The sequence below is a fragment of the Dipodomys ordii genome, unplaced genomic scaffold (assembly GCF_000151885.1).
Source record: "Dipodomys ordii isolate 6190 unplaced genomic scaffold, Dord_2.0 Scaffold5, whole genome shotgun sequence".
Taxonomy (NCBI): domain Eukaryota; kingdom Metazoa; phylum Chordata; class Mammalia; order Rodentia; family Heteromyidae; genus Dipodomys; species Dipodomys ordii.
In genome coordinates, this window is record NW_012267221.1 from 11,151,214 (window position 1) to 11,170,989 (window position 19,776).

General features: G+C 40.5%; 1 protein-coding gene across 1 annotated transcript in view; it reads left to right on the top strand.

The window, feature by feature from the left end:
- Tanc1 (tetratricopeptide repeat, ankyrin repeat and coiled-coil containing 1) overlaps positions 1 to 19,776 on the top strand; it is a 232,915-nt gene that overhangs the window by 140,544 nt on the left and 72,595 nt on the right. The window contains exons 7-8 of the mRNA XM_013029880.1: positions 15,425 to 15,555; positions 16,641 to 16,827. Coding sequence (XP_012885334.1) covers positions 15,425 to 15,555; positions 16,641 to 16,827 — 318 coding nt within the window. The remainder of the gene's footprint in view (positions 1 to 15,424; positions 15,556 to 16,640; positions 16,828 to 19,776) is intronic.

Below are 19,776 nucleotides of genomic sequence, written 5' to 3' on the forward strand. Positions count from 1 at the left end.
ACCCCAGACTGTGAATGATCCTTAACATAGTAAGCTCTGTGTACTGGATGCAATATGGCTGTCTTTTGAGTCTGTCCCATTTTGTTTTCTCTGATTTTTTTTGAGCCTGATTAATCACTTTCAGGGAAAGGTCTTTCTTTGGTAGAGGGTCTGTCTGGGGATCCTTGGTTCCTTGTTCGTATAATTTACTGTGTCTAGCAGCCAGGCTGTGCTATTGTCAGGAGTCTACTATTTTGGTGGGGGCAGTCCCTAACTGTATGATTACTCCAGGCTTTCATTTTACATCTTGAATCTTCATGGTCTTAGACTCCAGCTTTCCCATACAATAAACTCAACCTCCACAATGAGGGAAGGACTACTTGTCTTGGCAGGAAATTCAGGTATAGGGGTGGGAGGGTCTCTAGCTCTTCTTTATGTAAATTGTTAGCCCACCCTCCCATTTGGGGCCTCCCTTGGCCATGGCCCTCATGGCTGTCTGGTGTCTCTGTGGCCAGGGCCAGCCCTCTTCATACCCCTCAGCACTCACCTTTCTTGGCTGCTTTGTCCTCTGCTCCTTAGCAGTCTGATTCCTACTTTCAGAAGTCTTGCCTGTGGTTGTCTCCTTTCCCCCTCATGTCTCTCGTTAATCCCTTTTCAGCAACTTAATGGCCTTTCAGAAGGGAACAGAGGTGAATGAGTGTGCATCTGCTCTGCTTAATAGAAAGTGCACACAAATTCTCTAATGAGCAATTGAGGTGGAAGAATAAAACTCTTTAGCTATAAATTTATTTTCTTTTACAGTGTTTGAGGTTCAGCTATTCCTGAAAAGAATTTAAATAAAAGGATCATGTTGGAGAACAGTTGTTAATGTTTACTTCATAACATTTCAACTCCTAGTAAGAGGGAAGATCAGAAAAATAAAAGATAGGTTGCCTGTACAGCTGAGGTCTGTGGACAAATGGTGATGGTAGATTCTGTCCAATGTCCTAATGTTCTGGAATTGTAGGTTTCATCTAGATTTCATGGTGGTGTGTCAGGTGGTGATTCAGTTCATGGGCTTTGGAATTCCTTCCTGCTGTGCCATGTGTGAGCCTTGAGCAAGTTAGCTCAGTTTCCTGACCTAAAAATAGGAGGCATTGTACCTTGCATCTCAAGTTATTTAGAAATGAATGGCTTGTTCCATGTAAATGTTTAGTTTTGAGTGACCACTGAGTTTTATTCACTTTGGTATATTCTAGGTCTCCTTTTGCATCTGACATGATTTTTTTGTTCCTGGGAGCCATATTGGCTCATTTCTGTCCTCATAGATCTTCCCCTGTGGCAAGAGGTTCACTTGCATGTCTTGGGGAAAAACAAGACCTGAATTAGGGGGAGAACAGGAGGGGTGAGGTGTAATAATTGAGCCTAGGACTGTATGACTTCTTAGTTTGCTTTTAACATTCTAACTCAGAGCGCTGAGTACTTAAAGCTAGTGCTTACTCACCCCCTCCCTAACCCCCAGCTTCATCCCAGATGATTAAGTGGATGATATGGATCCCTTCTGAAGGTTCCAGGTGATGTTAGATTCCATGTTCCAGACATTCACATTAACTACTGTAGGTTCAAATTTGAAGAAAGTACTCTTAGAGAATATTGTTAGAGGAAGTGGCGCTGTAGCTCAAGTGGTAGAGCACTAGCCTTGAGCTGAAGAGCTGAGGGACAGCGTTCAGGCCCAGAGTTCAAGGCCCACGACCGACCAAAAAAAAAAAAAAGAGAGAATATTGTTAGAGGACCTATTGGATTGGTGGCTTGGAACCTGGAAATATCTCTCTGGATTTGCTGTTAACACACCCTGAAGAGGTGAGGTGAGTAGTACAGGGATGTCTGGAGCACTGGGTATCTCTACTGGCTGTGGCAGCAGCTTCATCAAGCAATAGTAATAATTAACTGTACTTTCCTTTCATTTTTTACATGGAAGAGACCACATGAAGAAGTTAAGGAGTTGGTGGGCAACAAAAAATGAACATATGTTCTCACGTTTGCTGTGGTTGTGCTTCTGTCTACCTTACTCTAGCCTTCTTCCTAGTTTCTTCTTCCATGGCAAATGTTTCAGCTCTCTCTCCAGCCCCACCTCCCATGCACATTTATGTGTGTGTTAAAGCCTGGATGCTAAGAGGATAGCCTACATTCCCCATATAACTGTGAGCCTAGTTTTTCCTCCTCCAGTAACCATTTCATTAACTTAAAAAAAATTCTAATCTGACCAAGGTATATAAATTATGAAGACACTCATGTGCTTAAATTAAATTTTAAATTAGACAATTAAAAAATCATGGTTCCTAAAGTTTGAAACAACGTCATCCTAAAAGATGTAAAGAAGCTTCTTTGGTAACAGTCTATTTTAAGTGGTGGTATGTTTAAGATCACTGGCTGGGAGTTGGCTGTTTTTTCAGTCATGTAGATGCTTTTGCAGTAAGCCTTTAGATGGCAGCATCTCTCACCATAAACCACATTTTGAACAAAATCTCTCATATGTCTGAGATGTTTGAGGGTGAAGGGTAAGAGTCCACCTGCATTACTCCTTCACGGTGAGGATGGAACAGGGACCCCAGAGGGTGGTCAGGACAGTAGCTTGGGGTGCACAGGGAACAAAAGTTATCCCCCCCCCCATCTGGAGCTCTGTTCACTCCCTTCTCTTAGTGGTACACAAATGTATCTTGTGGCCTTCTTAGAACTATAACAAAGTCACATGTATGACTCTATATCAAGGAGGAATGTGATGTTTGAAGGAGAACCTGGGGTTTGAATTGTTTTTTTTTTAACTATTTTACATGGGTGTATTCACATGCTATGTAATTCACCCACTTAAACTCTAGAGTGAGTTTTAATGTCTTACAAGGTTGCATAAATGATTTCTAAAGTCTTAATTTCAGAACATTTTATTGCTCTGTAAAGAATATCCGTAGTGATCACCCCACAAGCCTGCATATCCTCGTCCCTATTCCGGATGTTGCACACTGGCTGGGACTCTATAAAGTGCGTGGCTTTTGTAACTGGCTTTTTTCACTTGGCATCATGTTTTCCACTTGTACTCATGTCATAGCATGAATTGGTGCTTCATTCCTTTTTATTTTCCAATAATGTTCCAGCATGTGGCAACACCTTATTTGTTTTCATTGGTTGATAGACCTTTGGTTATTATGAATAATGTTACTGTGCACATATATGTGTATCAGGTTTATTTGTGCACATGCGTGCATGCATGTGCCCATATGCACATGCGCGCACACACACGGACACACACACACCTGCACGCGCACTGCTCTTCAGCTTGAACGTAGGGCCTGAGAGCTGTCCCTTAGCTTTTTGCGTAAGGCTGGTGTTCTACCACTTGAGCCACAGCTCCGCTTCTGTTTTTTGCTGGTTAATTGGAGATGAGTCTCAGGGACTTTCTGCCTGAGCTGGCTTTGAACTGCAATCCTCATCTCAGGCCCTTGAGTGACTAGAATTATAGTTGTGAGCCACCAGTGTTCAGGGTTCACACAGGAGTGGAATTGCTGGGCTGTCTGGTAACTTTGTAATGAGTCTTAAGCAAGCTAAATTGCTTTCCAAAGCGGTTGTACCTCTGTCCATTTCTAGCACTAGCAGCAAAAGGGTTCCTTTCAATCTCATTAGAATTCCAGATTGTCTGATGATAGCAGGGTTGAGGGAGGGAGACAAGACTCTCAGTCTCTTAGGTTGTGTCCCTGAATTATGTGCTGGGCTGACTGCCGCGCCCCTTTTGAAGGCAGCTGTTTCAGCTGCCAAGAAGACAGTCGACTTCTGAGCCGTGTGCATCACCAGCCTGATAAATTGCCTATGTTCAATGGTTGCTCATCGTGTTGCTGGTACAGCCTGGCTAGTTGTAATCCTTACCTCTAGACTTAGGAGATACCAAGCAACCAAGCCATTGTTATCCCAGTTCGAAGAAAATGGTGTAAAAAAATACTGTTAGCCATAAGCCATCCACGTTTGAACATGTCAAAATCACCTACTTGCTACACAGTGAAAGACAGCCGTGGAGGCTTCACAGCAGAACAACAGCTTTTGTTTCTGTCAGAGTTTACATTCTCCAAACCCAGCTTACCCTTTTCTTCACTGGCAGCTGGGACTGGACATTCCAGGTCTGCCCTGAACTGGTTGTGTGTGTTCAAGGGAGGGGAAGGGGCTGGCTCTTCCTTCAGGCATATTTGTGTCCCGGTCAGGACACACACTATATTCTGAAGCTTTGCTTGCATCTGGAAAAAATTAGCCACATTCAGATCTTTCCCACTGCAGGTCCGGTCAGGAAGCCCAAGTATGTGGAAAGCCCCAGGGTGCCTGGAGATGCAGTTATAATCCCGTTCAGAGAAGTGTCCAAGCCTGCAGAGCCCAGTGAGAATGGTAAGAAACCGCTTCCAGTGATTTCTCCCTCCTCTCCTAAAGATCACAGAATGGCACTTGCCATTTTGGAGTGAAAGCCTAGTGTCCCCAGCAGGAATGCTTCACTGAATTGAATGGATTGAGGTGGGTTTTTCTCTTGGGCCGTTTATAGAGATCTGTTTAGCTAATGTAAATTCTTGGAATAATATTCCCTAGTTAAGAAAATTTAAGTAGGTATGTATGTTTAAAGGCTTGGTCTTATTTCCTTTGGATTCTCATCTACCTGAGCACATGAAAAGTCAGATGATACATTGCAATAGGTTTTTTTTTTTTACTTGTTTTTAATACTTTACCAATTCAAAATGTGCAAAACAGGCTTTGCCTGAAAAGTTGAAACTTTAACTAGACAAAGCTTACAATAAACTTAAGAATATTGGTGACTTTTTTTTTTTTTTTTTTGCCAGGCCTGAGACTTAAACTCTGGGCCTGGGCGCTGTCCCTGAGCCTGTTTGTACTTAAGGCAAATGCTCTACCACTTGTCACAGCACTACTTCCAGCCTTTTTTGAGTAGTTTATTGGAGTCTCATGGACTTCCCTGCCAGGCTAGCTTCTAATCACGATCCTCAGATCTCAGCCTCCTGAGTAGCTAGGATTACAGAAGTGAGCTACCATCACCTGACTGATTGGTAACTTTTGAAAGCTGTCTGCTTGTGCATTTGTGTGTCTGTGTATCTGTGACAGTCCTGGAGCTTGAACTCAGGGTTTGGGCTTTGTCTCTGAACTTTTTTGCTCTACCACTTGAGCCACAGCTTCACTTCCAGCTTTTTAGTGGTTAATTGGAGATAAAAGTCTCCTGGACTTTCTTGCTCTGTCTTGCTTCAAACCACAATCCTCAGAACTCAGCCTCCTGAGTTGCTCAGATTATAGACACTGGCACCCATCTTGAAAGATTTTCTAAAGGATTAAACATCTGAAGTTTTTCTGTAGAGGGCGTTGACATAGGAAGCACCTATTACACCCAAAAATCCAATTTGAAGCCTTTTCCTGAAGTCATTTTATGTATTTTTGTGTTGTTTTGTTCTTAGTCTACATTTAAATAAATAAAAGACGTATAATGGACATTATGTATTTAGCAGATGCATTAATAGTTTTCAATCAATTCAAGAATTTGCTTAATTTTTCTTACCTGAGAAATACCCGCTGACAACCCTATGGCTGTTAATTTGGGTGTTTTAAACTTGTACCCTTTTTTTCATGCAAAAACATGTGATTATGAATCTGTGCTTGGGTATAGAAGCTCATTTCGCCCTCAGTGTGAATATGTGTTTATGTAGTAGTACTGAAAGTGAGTTTAGGAAAGAAAACACATTCATGTTTCCACTTTGAAATACGGGGTGCTCTTTTTTTCTTATTCATGAGTGTAGGGGGAAAGAACTCCTTTCTGTTGTAACTGTTGTGTGTGCATTTAGAGATGGTTGTCGGTAAGTAGGACATGATAGACAAGTGGGATGGAGTACTGGCAAAAATATAGCTAGAAGTGAGCTGAGAAGATAGCGTGGGAAGAAGCAGAAACCAAGAAGAAATGAGCTGAGCAAAGCCATTAGGGAGCCATTGGCAGAATCATAATTTAGGAAGTTTACAGTGGGTGGAGGAGGAGATGGCACTGGGGCATGTTGGACAAGCAAGAAGTTCTGTTGCAGGTGTTCTGGCACAAGACAGTTTGTCCTTGTCTTAAATTTAAGGCCAGGCATCCAGTTGTGTGGTTGAAGGAGCATGCATTGAGGACTTGGGCTGGGAGGAACATGACATTGGGTACATGTGGTAAAGGTGGGACTCATCATGCTGTCCAGTTAGAACAGCTGTTGGTAGGTCTCAATGGTGAATTCTCAGTACAGCTAACTTGTTCTCTCATTTCTGTCCCTTATGTTGAAAGGAATGCAAAAATCAATTCCTTTGAAGTGACCAGCAGACATTGGATTTACTGAGCTGTCTGTCCAGTTCAGATTAAGCCTGCCACCTCATACCCTCATCACCATCCACTAAACTCTTTGTAGTAGTTCTGGCTGATTATGCCCCCAGTCTTTGACTAGACTAGACACTACTGTGAGAGGATTGTTGGGGTTCTATGTAGAGTTCTCCTCATGTTAGAGTAGGAGGTTTAGGGGTTATATTGGACTAAGAAAGGAGGTTATAAATAGTTCCCATTGTCAACTTTTCTCCCCTTGCTGGAGGCAGAATTGGCCACTTTTCTTGCCAAGAGGAGGTATGCTTGTGTCTGGCTTTGGGCCGAGCTGAATTCAAGAGCAGCCAGGCAGCCTTGCTAGAGTGGCCAAAAATCACATGTGTGCTCACTCCTGAGCCTTAAGCTGCGATTCAACTTCATCCGGCTCCACAGGGACCAAAATTATGATATATAAATATATATACATGAGCTGCAACGAGAGGACCAGAGGTTTCCAATTCAGCTAAATTAAGAAACAGGGTATGTTTTCACTTTTTTAAGGTGTGAGTTGGGAGATAGTTTGCTTGTAGACACATGGTCACAGACAGAAATGGCCACGATGTGTTGCAAGGCCCAGCAGAATTATTGTATTGGTTGATGAAGTGGTTGCCTAACAAATTATATTTGGCAATTAGCAAAGGTGATGTGTTTTTTAATCCTCATGGAATCTCTGAAGTGTCAATGGAGTTAATTAAGACTGTCATATTCAAGTGTAAGTTTTTTTTTTTTTGTCTAGATCATTAAATCTAAAGGAGAGACTTGAGCTAACTAAAACTGAGTTTGAGTTTTAACCCGTGTAGGTACAGGGGTGTGATGGGCAAACTCCAAATTTCTAGGGTTTAATACCACCAGAGTCACCAAAGTTTCACTTTTTTATTTGAATTTCTGCTTCTTATTCTTACTTTGGAATTTTTATTTAAGTGTCTGTGACTCTTTGGGTACTGTCAATAGTAGCATGAACAGAGTCTCTGGAAACAACATCTTATAAAATGCCTTTGAAATTTTATGTAGACTTGTGGAATAACAAGGTATTCCTAAATGTTTAAAATACTCTTTCAGCCTCTGCTGCCTCACTTTATTGACTCATGATTCTTAGTTCTCTGAAAATTTAAATCAAAGTAAAGAAAAAAAACGAGTGAGCACCTAGAATTTATTTTATTAATTTGAAAGTAATACTGATTGATGGTATTTAATTTGTATATTTTCCCCATTTGGGAAGTATATTTAAACTAATGAACATTATTTTTTGTTTATTAAAGCTTGCGTGCCTAAAGATGTTTGCATCTTTAGGAAATATAAAAACATTCTGCCTTGACACTATTTTAAAATATTTTTGAAACACAGAAAACAAAGTGACTTATAGAATCCTTACTGTACAAAAACCTTTTGCCTATCAAATGTTTCAAATAAGCTGTGTGTCACATAGAATAGGACCTTTATAAATAAGCTTCCTGTTACTGGCCTGGCATGTTTTTCCCCCAAACAATACCTCTTCCTTATGAGGAAAGAACTCCTAGACAAATGAGCATTATTAAATAATAATAGAACTCATAGCTTTATTTCTTTGAATTTGAGACAACCACATAATTCACTCAGATTTGCTTTAATATATCATTAACAACTTAAGCAAGCTGTGCTAGGGAGGGGTGAGAAAGTTTTCAGTCTTATGAGTCATTGCAGATCAATCTTAAAATATGATGCAACTTTTTTCTCTGGTTAGCAAATAAAATTAGCATATATTAAACAACAGAATAATATGTATCGGAAAAAGGAATCCTCACTTTTATTATTATTATTACTATTTCAGATATTCAACAATATATAGAGGATTAAGGAATAATGGTATAGAGAATTAAAGAATAATGGTACTGATCTACCTTCTACTGAGTTTTAGAAATAAAATGTAACTGTGTAGTTCCCCTGATCTTATTCTGCTTCCTTTCTCAAGAAATATCCTTTATTCTGTTTTGTTTCTAGCTTCTTAGATGGTGAAACACCATTCTGCTACTGGTTGAATGAGATTTAGTTAGATGGAGGTATAGAAGCGGGGCTTGCCTGGTATGTGTCCAAGGGAGACTAGAGGCAGACTTTTTCTTAGTAAATATTAAAATTTTAAACAGTAGAAAGCATGGTGTTGAATGCTATTTGAGATGAGTTATCAAGCATAAATTTATTCCTTCACTGAGTCTGGTAGAGTATTAAACACCTGTATACAGAGTGATTATAATACAAAGGAGGAAGAAATGCAGACTAATTCCAGTTGTGTGGTGAACTTGAAGTTCAGGTAGGGATCCTAAACATGGAAAATATTTAACTAGTGCTATGCCTTAACATTTACCTTGCCGTATAATCCATTGAGGCTGCTGTAACAAACACCAGATATTTTATAAACAGAAGAAATTCGTGTCTCACATTTTGTCTCACATTTTCTGAAACTAGGAAGTCAAAGTCAGGTTATCTCCAGGTTTTGTGTGTGAGGGCTAGTTTTGTGGTTCGTACATAGCCATCCATCACCAATCACCTCCTGTGGTGGGAAGGGACTACAAGTTCCTCTTTTTGTAAAGGGTACAAATCCCATCTAGAGGGCTCCACCCAAAAGCCCCGCCTTCTGATACCATTACCCTGGTCATTAGGGTTTTACCACATAAATTCAGTGCAAGGGTTGCACACACATTTATATCCTAGCATCTGGCAACAAAGTAGGATGAAATGGGCAGGAAAAGTCTAACATCAGGAAGAATGGTGAGAAAATTTAACCAGTAGTGAAGTGAGAGTAAGATCTGGAAAGGCCCCAGGGTCAGGAAAGAAGAAGTGGTGAATGAGATGTTGAGCTATAAGGACAAAGATTGCAATTTGCGTCTGTAAGTATACTGAAGGAGAGATCGCCAAGCATTTTGGTTTGAATTGTTTCAAGAACGTTGACTTTAAGTGCTGGTAGAAACATCTAAACAAAATTGTCCATAGTATATGAGCATATAAACTGAGCAACTGTTTGTTTGGCGATCATAAGGTGATATCTAAGTTAGACTGTGGAAAAAATGTGGTCTGTTGAGAGAAGAAGATAGAGAAACTGTTCTATTTGTGAGCTGTGAAGAAGAGCTGGGTGCTGCTGCATCACACTTGTAATCATAGCTATTCAGGCTGAGATCTGAGGTTAATGGTTTAAAGCCAGCCTAAGCAGAAAAGTCTGTGAGCATGTTATCTCCAGTTAGTCAGCAAAAAAAGCCAGGAGTGGAGATGTGGATCAAGTAGTAGAGCACTAGCATTGGGTGAAAAAGTCAAGCAAGAGAGTGAGGCCTTGAGTTCAAGCCACAGTACCATCCCCCTACTCACCTACCTATAGAGCAGAAGAAACAGCAGAAAGATGAATAAGGAAACAAACCTAGTAACTGCAAGCTTTTCCTATGTGTCTTTTACAACAACCTCTACTTTCTCCATTACAGTAGAGTTTGCAAAGTCAAAATCTATAGAAAAACCAAAAGAAATGTAGTTTAAAAAGAAAAAGAAGCCAGTTGCTGGTGGCTCACTGCTACTGCTCACTCCTAGCTACTCAGGAGGCAGAAGTTTAGAGGATTTGGTTTGAAGTCAGCTTAGGCAGAAAAGGCTGTGTGAGACTCCATCTCTAACCATCAAAAAGCCATGCTGGAGGTATAGCTCAAAATAGTAGAGAGCTAGTTATGAACAAGCAAACTGAGTCAAGTATGAAGCCCTGAGTTCAAGTTGTGGTACTAGGGAAAGAAAAGAATGTGCTTAATGGTGTTGTTTTAGGAGAACTGTAAGGGTGAATGAATAGAAGTTATATGTAAGTGATAAGGAAATGGTGAGGACAGACCCTTCTAAACCCTAAGAAGTTGATGAGGGAGGATAAGAGATCAGCTATCAGAGAGAGAAGTATATGGCCATGGGTTTTGTCTGTTTGTCCTAAAGGAGAGTAATTTTCTTTATCCAAATTGAGACTTAATGCAGAGATTCCTTAATTTGGACTATGGACTTCAAGGATGTCCCTGAGATCCTGTCAAGGATTTTTCAGTCAAAACTGTTCTTCTACTAATAAAAAATGAGTTGTCAGTAAAACTTCTATGCCTGCTTTCCAAGTCAGGGCACTGGCTACTTGTCAAAATATCCTTCACTACCAAATACAGCAGAATGAACAATTCAGTGAAGAATGTTCTTGACAAAGTATTATAAGTAATAAATGTCATTAAATCCTGGCCCTTAAATACCTATTTTTTAATATTCCACATGATGAAGTGGGGAGTCCTTATAAAGCATTTCTGCTTCTTGCTGGAGTGTGATGGTTGTCTTGAGGTAAAGCATTTGTGTGATCGTTTGAATTGCAAGCAGAACTAGCTGCTTTTCAAATGGGACATCATTTTTATTTGAAATAATGGCTGACAGATCATGCCCGCTCAGAATTGGGTATTTGTCATACATTTTCCTCAAATGGAATGAAAGGAGTCTTCACCTCAATTAAAGAAAAACACCTTACAAGCTTAGTTGTCATACTGCTAAAATTTGACCTTTCATGAGAAAATTGTTTTTTGGGGGAAATTTGCATGTCACATTGAACTTGATGGCTTCCCAAGAATATGCAGTTAAGATCTGTGGAAATATTGATAAATGTGATATTTTGGCATTGTGTAATGAAGTGTGTCAAGCATTTTCAAGATCTGAGAAACCACTATTTTTCAATTGACCCAATCCATGATGTTACAGAATCTTGCATGGGTAAAAGATCTGCTTAAAACAGAAACAGGCTCTGGGGTATAGCTCAGTGGTAGAACATGTGCTTGTTTAATATGCACAAGACCTGGGTTCTGGCTGCAGTCCCAAACAAGATAAAGCCATAAAATAGATAATTGGGTGTTATAACAACAGTATACAAAAAGTTTGTTGATGCATGTTCAAGATCAACGTTGGAACTTCTAAGAAATTTTATTCATCAAGTTTTAGTGGTTTATCAGAGAAGAACACATATGTAACTAAAAAGATTCCTCTGGGTTTTTTTTTTTTTACAACAAATCTATTGTAAGCTGAAGTTTTTCACATGTTTCAACCACAAGAGCAACCTGGGGAGGTATGTGATACATCACATACAAGGTTCAGCCCCCAACACCAAATTCCAACAGAGAAGATGTGAGAATCCAGCCATCTTCTAGTTATCACTAGAGATTTTTGCAAATATAAAACAATATCATTTTTTCAAATTTCTTAAAATTAGTTTTTTAGCTTCAATTTTAAGTGTTAACATGTGGTAAGTTTTTTAAAATTTTTTATTGTAATGTACAGAGGGGTTATACATACATAAGTCAGATAAAAAGTACATTTCTTTTTTTGTTGGTTGTGAGGCTTGAACTCAGAGCCTGGGCACTGTCCTTGAGATTTTTTACTCAAGGCTAGTACTCTACCACTTGGAGCCACATCTTCACTTCCAGTTTTCTGGTGGTTAATTGCATATAGGAGGCTCAGCTCATGGACTTTCCTGTCCAGGCTGGCTTTGAACCATGATCTGAGATCTCAGCCTCCTGAGTAGCTAAGATTACAGGTGTGAGCCACCTGTGCCTGGCTCAAGATTGTACATTTTTTTGGACAATGTCACTCCTTCCCTCACTGTCTCCAAGTTTTTCACTCCCATCCCTAACCACAAGTTGTATAGTTCATTTTTCAACATAGTGTCTAGTGAGTATGTGGTTTTTAATCTTGAATCAAAGTATATTTAAAAATTGTTAATTTCTGGTGATACAACAATGTTAACACAGCCCTTGTAACCCAAAAGCTCATTGGGGTCCTTAATTTTTGAGAATGAGTCCACAGGTTAATATATTTGAGAATTCACTGGCTTAGAAAATAACAGAACCCACTATACCCCATTAATTCTGGCATGATTTGATGTTTCAAATCATACTGCTTATTCAAGGGAGAGATGGACTACTTTCTCTATGAGCAGTCCCTCACTAGCCCTTCCTGGTGTTCCATCTTCCCATCCACAGGAAGTGACTTAAAGAAGACAAGGAAAATAGAGATGAGACAAGATATTAAAAGTCCAAAAGCTACTATACTTTAGAGGATGGGGACTTACAGCTAAGTCACAATAAGAGTGAAAAGGGAGATACTTTGAAAGAACTGGCTGGGCACTAAGGGCTCATGCCTGTAATCTTAGCTACTCAGAAGACTGAGCTCTGGGAATTGCAGTTCTATGCTAGCCTAGGCAGGAAAGTTTGTCATATTCTTATCTTCAATTAACAAGCAAAAACCCATAAGTGAAGCTGTGGCTCAAGTAGTAGAGCCTTATCCTTGAGTGAAAAAGCTGAGGGACAAGCCCTGAGTTCAAGCCCTAGTATGTACACACACACACACACACACATGTACACACACACACACACACACACAAAATGTAACCCAATTAATAGTGCAATGTATACATGTGAATTCCCAGGCATTTAATCTATCTCAGAATGGCATTGTCAGTGTTTACCCAGGGATCCTTTTGCCAGAATGAACAGTTCAGTTAGAGAAAGGCTCACATGCATTAGAGAGAGACATGGACAGCTGGATAATAAGGAACTCAGAATAAAAGCAACCTTTTAAGGAGAAGGTTCCTAGAATGACATTTTAGAAGTTAGAGTAAGAAGCTGGTGGAGTGGCTCAAGTGGTAGAGTGCCTGTCTAAAAGATAGAATTATATGAAAAGACAGTTTGGAAATCTCTGGAAGAAATACATTGTGTTGGCTTAATGGATGCAAAATGAAATTATTAAATGTTCATTCATTCTGACTCCTAGTAAGGTTTTTGAACTTCACTAGTAGCAAAGTACAGGTTGAATAGTTATGGGAACAGTCAATCATGAATTACTGTCTCTTTTACTCACCCAGTAAGCCTGGAATTGCCATCATTCCCCAACTCCTCTGAAGAGAGGAGAGTAAGATGATTAATTTTTTTTTCTTCCCAGAGCTGAGGACTGAACTTCAGGGCCTTGTGCTTTCTAAGCAAGCACTCTTCCACTGAGCCCCAACCCTAAGATGTTTTTTATTCTTAATGAAAACTTGAAGAACCTAGGTATTTGTCTGCACTGTGGAGGAAGCAGTGGCTCCACTGGTCGGGGGAGGGGGTTGTAGATATTAAACAGGACCTAAGGCCTTCAAGCAAGTCTAAAGTGAGCCAAAGGCTGTGGTATTTTTATTTGTTATCTGGGGTAAATATTGTAGCAACCAACCCTGTGTATGCAGCTGCCTCTGGCTCTACAGTAACTGCCAACTGGGAGATATTTCTGGCTCTTTCCCCAGAGTGTTTCAGGTTGAACCAGAAGCTAGACTTTCTGGGGCACTGTCACCATGGAGCAAGATTATAGAGATTGACTCAAAAGGAAGGAGGCGACATTGAAAAACAGCAGCTAAGATCTTTCCCCTTCTCTGCTTCTTCCCTTTTCCATCTTCATCTTGATTCCTTCCACTCCAGCTGCCATCACTGTTAAGTAACCATACTTGAGACCTTGCTTATGAGGGCTGGAAGTAGGGATCTTGTCCTCTGTGGTTCAGCCCTGGGTGTGCCTGGGTTGTGTCGATTTGGTTTGGTTCCCACCCTCCTTTCCCAAATACCATCTACCTTGAGAATCTAACTGTGGTTTGAAGTCTGGTGGGAAGGGACCTTTTGGAAGGCAGTGTTACGGGGTGTGGTCGACCTGCCCTGAGGTGGCTCTCTTCCCATCTTGGCACAGGGCCTTCGTGTTATAAGTTTAACTGAAGTGATCCAGAAACATCAAGGTTCTATACCCAAGACAAGCAAGGCTTGGTTAACTTATTCCTGCAGTTTTCTAGAATAACTAGAAAAAAAATCCAAGCATTAAGGATAAGCCAGTGATAGATGGGCCTTGTCTTTCCTAAAGATATTTTCAGTCTGACTTCTTTCCTAGCTGCCATCTAGTGTATGACTTAGCAAGACTTCTGTGTGATTGAGGATAATCTGGATTGTCTCAACAAGCTGTTGATTTTTGTTGTTTCTTACAAAGACAAAAAATTGGCATTTCACTTTGTTGATGATATCATAGTTAAATGGTAATACCACCATGTTGTTCTTTCCTTACTTTTCTAAGATCTCACAATCTTTATGAATGTTTGGGTCTAGGTTTCTAAACAATTAACCCCAAAGAGGAAAACATTGTACATTTCATATTAATCTTTAAGTTCCAGTTTGCATAAGCACAGTTTGTGTCTATTTCATCCCAGTGGATGTGATTTAAGAAGTAAGAGAGGTGTTAGAATGATGTTGATATTATTTGTCAGCTGTAATTATCCTTAGGCCTTTAGAGCCTCCAGCTCGACATTTAAATCAAATCCCAACAATAAAATTTTCTAAAATACAAAAGGTTTTAATAAAAAAAAAAGGTCATGCTTTTTAGCACTGCACATGGAACATTCTGAAAAAACAAGTTGATTTTTCCACATCTTTGCGTGGATAGGACTAAAGCCTGTCTCTTGGGATGTGTTTCGTGGGATTTAAAAATTATTGTTTCAACACAATTCCCAGATTAGAATACTGGTTGTGACTTTCAGTGGAATATCCACTACCAGTTTTCCACCAAACTCCTCCTGACTGTCCCTGTCTTGTTTAATGAGAACTCAGATTTCAGTTTTAGCTCAACACCTAAATAGTCTGGGCCTCTGCCAACATGCCACTTGGGTTTTACCTTATTTTGGCTTCCCATGGCATTGGTTACACAGTGTTCTTTAAGGTAAAGAAGGCTTTTCTTACCCAGAGGAGTATCTCAAATGCCCATATTTCACTTGACATGGGTATAGAGATGCTGTCAGATCATGAAAGTAGGCTTTCCTGGTTCAGGTCAGAGGTTTCACCCTTTGCACTTGAAGTCTCTCTGATACTGTTTTCTTAACCTGTCATAGCCACCTAATTAAAATGTACTATTAGAACATAGGCAGCATTGCCAAACTTTATGCATTTTATAGAAACACACAAAAGCTCCAGACAAGCAGCTGTAGTGCGAACTCATCCAGATGTGATATGAAATTCCCCAGAGGTGCATCTTCATTGTTTTCTTTCTTTGTTCCAGAAGCAAAGGCCGATAATGAACCGAGCTGTTCGCCGGCAGCTCAAGAACTGTTGACAAGGCTGGGATTTTTACTGGGAGAAGGGATCCCCAGTGCCACACACATAACCATTGAAGACAAAAATGAAACCATGGTAATGCCTGAGGAAGACACTGCATTCCATACCTGCTCAGAGGAGAATGAAGTGACCACCATTCCCTTGTCTCCACCCCTCTACCCCACTGGGGCATCAGTGGAGAAGTTAATGTTTGGTCAAATGAGTTCTGGGCCATTGTGTATTGAAATTCATTGCAAAAATTTGTTCCTGGGTTTTTGCTAGGGGAAGGTGATCAAAGAAAAGCAGAAGGGAGCAGAACTTAAGAAAATGCCCACATTCGCCTTCTAGTCACTACCTGGAGAATAGTGACTGTGTGAATTAAAGTGACTAAAAGAATTGTTTTGTAATGATGTTATGATTAGCTTTATCACAAATGTTCTTTTTGTCTGGCTGCTTCTGGTTGTGTGTGTGTGTGTGTGTGTGTGTGTTTTCACTGTTAGGACTGGAGGTGGGGAAACTGTTAATAGCAGAAGAAAAGATTTATAGGTGATGAGGCAGAGACAAAATGAGATGAGATTAAGTGGTTTGTCTCCTGGAAGGCATGCTCCCCAACCAGAGGACAGCAGCCACCACTGAGCTGTGTGGATGGCCATGAGGGCCTAGAGCTTAAGCCCCCCGCCACAGGGTCTCTGTGCAGAGGCAGTAGGGGTTGATTGAGACTACAGTGGTCACCAGTCTCCTTTTCTAAAAGCGAGCCCATAAATCTAGGAATTGAATTAGGCTGCTGTGCTTGTGAAACATGACAAAAGCAGAGTCCCCAGGTTTCCCGGACAGAGGTCAGATAGCCCATTTTTCTTCTGCAGATTTTAAACAAGGGGAAGCCTACATTCTTGCCATTTCTGTTTTAAAAGTATACATTTCCACTAAATTACTGCCAAGACTACTGTTTTATTGAAAAAAAAGGGAAATTACAAAGATACTTCTCTTTTGAGTGCTTGGAAGGCCGTGTGTTTGTGTGTTTGTGTGTAAATACACATATCTGTAGCTGCTCCCACTCTAGAGTTTAAAAACTGCTTTCCACTTTCCTGTTTTGGATTTTATTGTTGTAGTACCAAAAAACAATACCTGTATTAAAGCATCTCCTGTGAATGTGCTAATGCCTCCTTCCATTCATCTTGCAGTGCACGGCTCTGAGTCAAGGCATCAGTCCTTGCTCCACACTAACAAGCAGCACCGCATCTCCTAGCACCGATAGCCCCTGCTCAACCTTGAATAGCTGTGTCAGCAAGACAGCAGCCAACAAAAGTCCCTGTGAGACCATTAGCAGCCCTAGTTCTACCCTGGAAAGCAAGGACAGTGGAATTATAGGTAAGAAGCACACAGCTTGGCATGGTAATGGCTCAATGCATGTCACCCAGAGAACTCACCTGACACTTCTTCAGAGAGGTTTAGTGTGGTCCATGAAGGTCGAGCTGCCAGCCTGCCCTGTTCTTTGCAGGCTGCACTGGGGCAGTGTGCAGGTGAGAGAATGAAACATCTTCAGCTTTTACATTCCTTGATAATTTATTTTATAACACAGAGCTCATGTGGTAAGAAAAAAATTCCAGATTAGGCTTGGCCTATAAAATTACAAAAATTCTTTCTCCTTACCAGTCGCTTCTATTTATTGGGTAACAGGTATGCCTAAAACAAATACCAGGGTGGTGAATTCTTGCATATGAAGTTTTTCTGGCACAATCCCAAAGTCTCTTATTTGTCAGGTCAGGCACATATTCTGTTTAATTTTTGTTTGTTTTATGCCAGTAGTGGGATTTGAACTCAGGGTCCCACATTTTTGCTTAGCTTTCTTGCTGATGGCTGGCACTCTACCACTTGAGCCATCCCTCTCATCTCCTTTATAGTTTCTTATAGTGGGGTCTGAGGACAGGATTTTCTACAGAAGGCTTTCCAGAGCAATACCCAACACACACAATAGGTGTGCTTCTTCTGAAGCAAGTATCAGGGGAGAGACAGTTCTAGGTGATATGGGAAAACATCTGGTTGACGTCTTTACATGCTCCTATTTTATTTTATTTTATTTTTATTGTAAAGATGCTATACAGAGGGGTTACAGTTACATCAGTAAGGTAATGAGTACATTCCTGGTTGAGGATTCGTTCAGTGGTTTCTAGATTAGGTGTATATTAGAGTCATTCAGGGAATTTAAAAGTGCCCCTCCCCCTTGTTGTGCTGGTCCTGGGATTTGAACTCAGGGCCTTGGTACCACTTGGCACAGCTCCATTTCCAGAGGTTTTAGTAGTTCATTGGAGGTGTAAGTCTCATAGACTTTCCTGACTACACTGACCTCAAACCATAATACTCGGTCTCAGCCTCCTGAGCAGCTGGGATTATAGGATTGAGTTAGCAGTGCTCAGCTGAGAGGCCTTATTTTTATATTGCATTCCAGATAAGTTACCTGGCTGCTTCTGTAGGTGGGCTTCAGTGTCTGTGTCTTGGGTTTCCAGCGTGGCACATTTCAGATAACAGACAGGTCGTTCCCTGCAGGGAATCACTCAGGCCTTCATCTGCTCTAAAATTGCATTTTGATTTTACAGTGGAGCTCTTCTAAGCAATTAACATCTTCCCTTTTGCTGGTAGCACACGTCTCAGAATGTGTTTTATATGACTGAATTCCACTTCCACATTAATCTGTAATCAAATGGAGTGACATTTCAGTTCCTCATTCTCTTAAGTCCCTTGCAGTTTCCTTCAGCCCTTCAGCTGTAATTTGGAAGACAAGTGGCACTTTCTGCCCAGTTTGTACTTCGGAGATTATTCCAAAGACCCTAAAGGTCTACAATCTGTAGACCTTTGGGTAGGTTAGTGAGGGATTCCACAGCTTTGGGAAGAAGACCTCTTCCCTCTGTGTTCACATTTCTACTCATTTTTAATTACTCTATGTACCATATTAGTTACCCATTAAACAATTGAAAGTTTTAGTGCATCTATCACCAGTCTAATACTATAACATTTTTCACCATCCCCTAAAGAAACCTTGTACCTATTAGAAGTCATTCTCTGACCCATGCCTCCTCCTAAGCTTCCCAGTCCTAGTCAGCCTACAGCTTACTTTGTCTGTTAAGCTTATGTTCTGAACATTTCATAGGAATGGAGGGAAAGTTGCTTGTAGCAAATTCAATTTCTTTCCAGTTAGCTTCAAGACCCTCCACTGGGCCTATTCTGCTGATTCCACATTCTTCTTCTTCTTTTTTTTTTTTGGTCAAAGGGCTTGAACTCTGGACCTGGGCGCTGTCCCTCAGCTCTTCAGCTCAAGGCAAGTGCTCTACCGCTTGAGCCACAGTGCCACTTTCGGTTTTCTAGTGGTTTATTGGAGATAAGAGTCTCACAGACTTTCCTGCCCGGGCTGGCTTTGAACCGTGATTCTCAGATCTCAGCCTTCTGAGTAGCTAGGAACAGGCGTGAGCCACTCGTGCCCAGCTTGATTCCACATTCTTATCTACACTGCCTCTCTGTCTGCTGTGTATAGTCTATGTCAACATAATTCTTCCAGTGTTTTATTTTTCCTTTGTGCCCTAGCTTTCTGAGCTGTTACTCATGGCATATTGATCTGTTATGTGGTAGCCAGGTGACTTGTCACTGCTTTCTTAGCTCCTGTGAAATCTGATTTCCTTCAGGGGGTTTTATTGTCCTTCAATGATTTGGCCAGTGCTACCTTTTTTGGACAGCCCTTCTGTTTTTATTGTAAGTTCTACCATGGGCATTATATGCCTTTGGTTATAAATAAGACAAGTTTTTGTTCTTACACTTACAAATATTCTTAGTAGCAGAACCACTCATTCATTCATCCATCTGTCTATCAATCCATCCCTTTGTGCCAATTCTCCCAATTTGGTCTGACATAATCATTGAGATACAATGCTGCAATTATATGATTACTTTTTATTTTTTGAGTAATACTGGGAATTGAACTTCAGGTTTTGCATATGCTAGGCAAGTGCTCTACAATTGAACTACACCCTCAATATTTAAAAAAAATTGATTTTGGCTTTTGGTGTTAATGAAAGACTGAGGTTCTAGAGACTCTTAAAATAATACTTGATTTAATATAGTCCTACCCTATCCAAGAGTGATCAACCCCTCTACCACATGGTCTGAATGGCACCTCAGTTTTCCTTCAGTGTACACTCGTGTGTGTGTGTGAGAGAGAGAGAGAGAGAGAAAGAGAGAGAGTGTGGTATATAGATAGGATTACAGCTATGCACTGCCACACCTGGCTCAGAGTATCTATTCTTTTGATAATTTTGTCTTCATATAGAC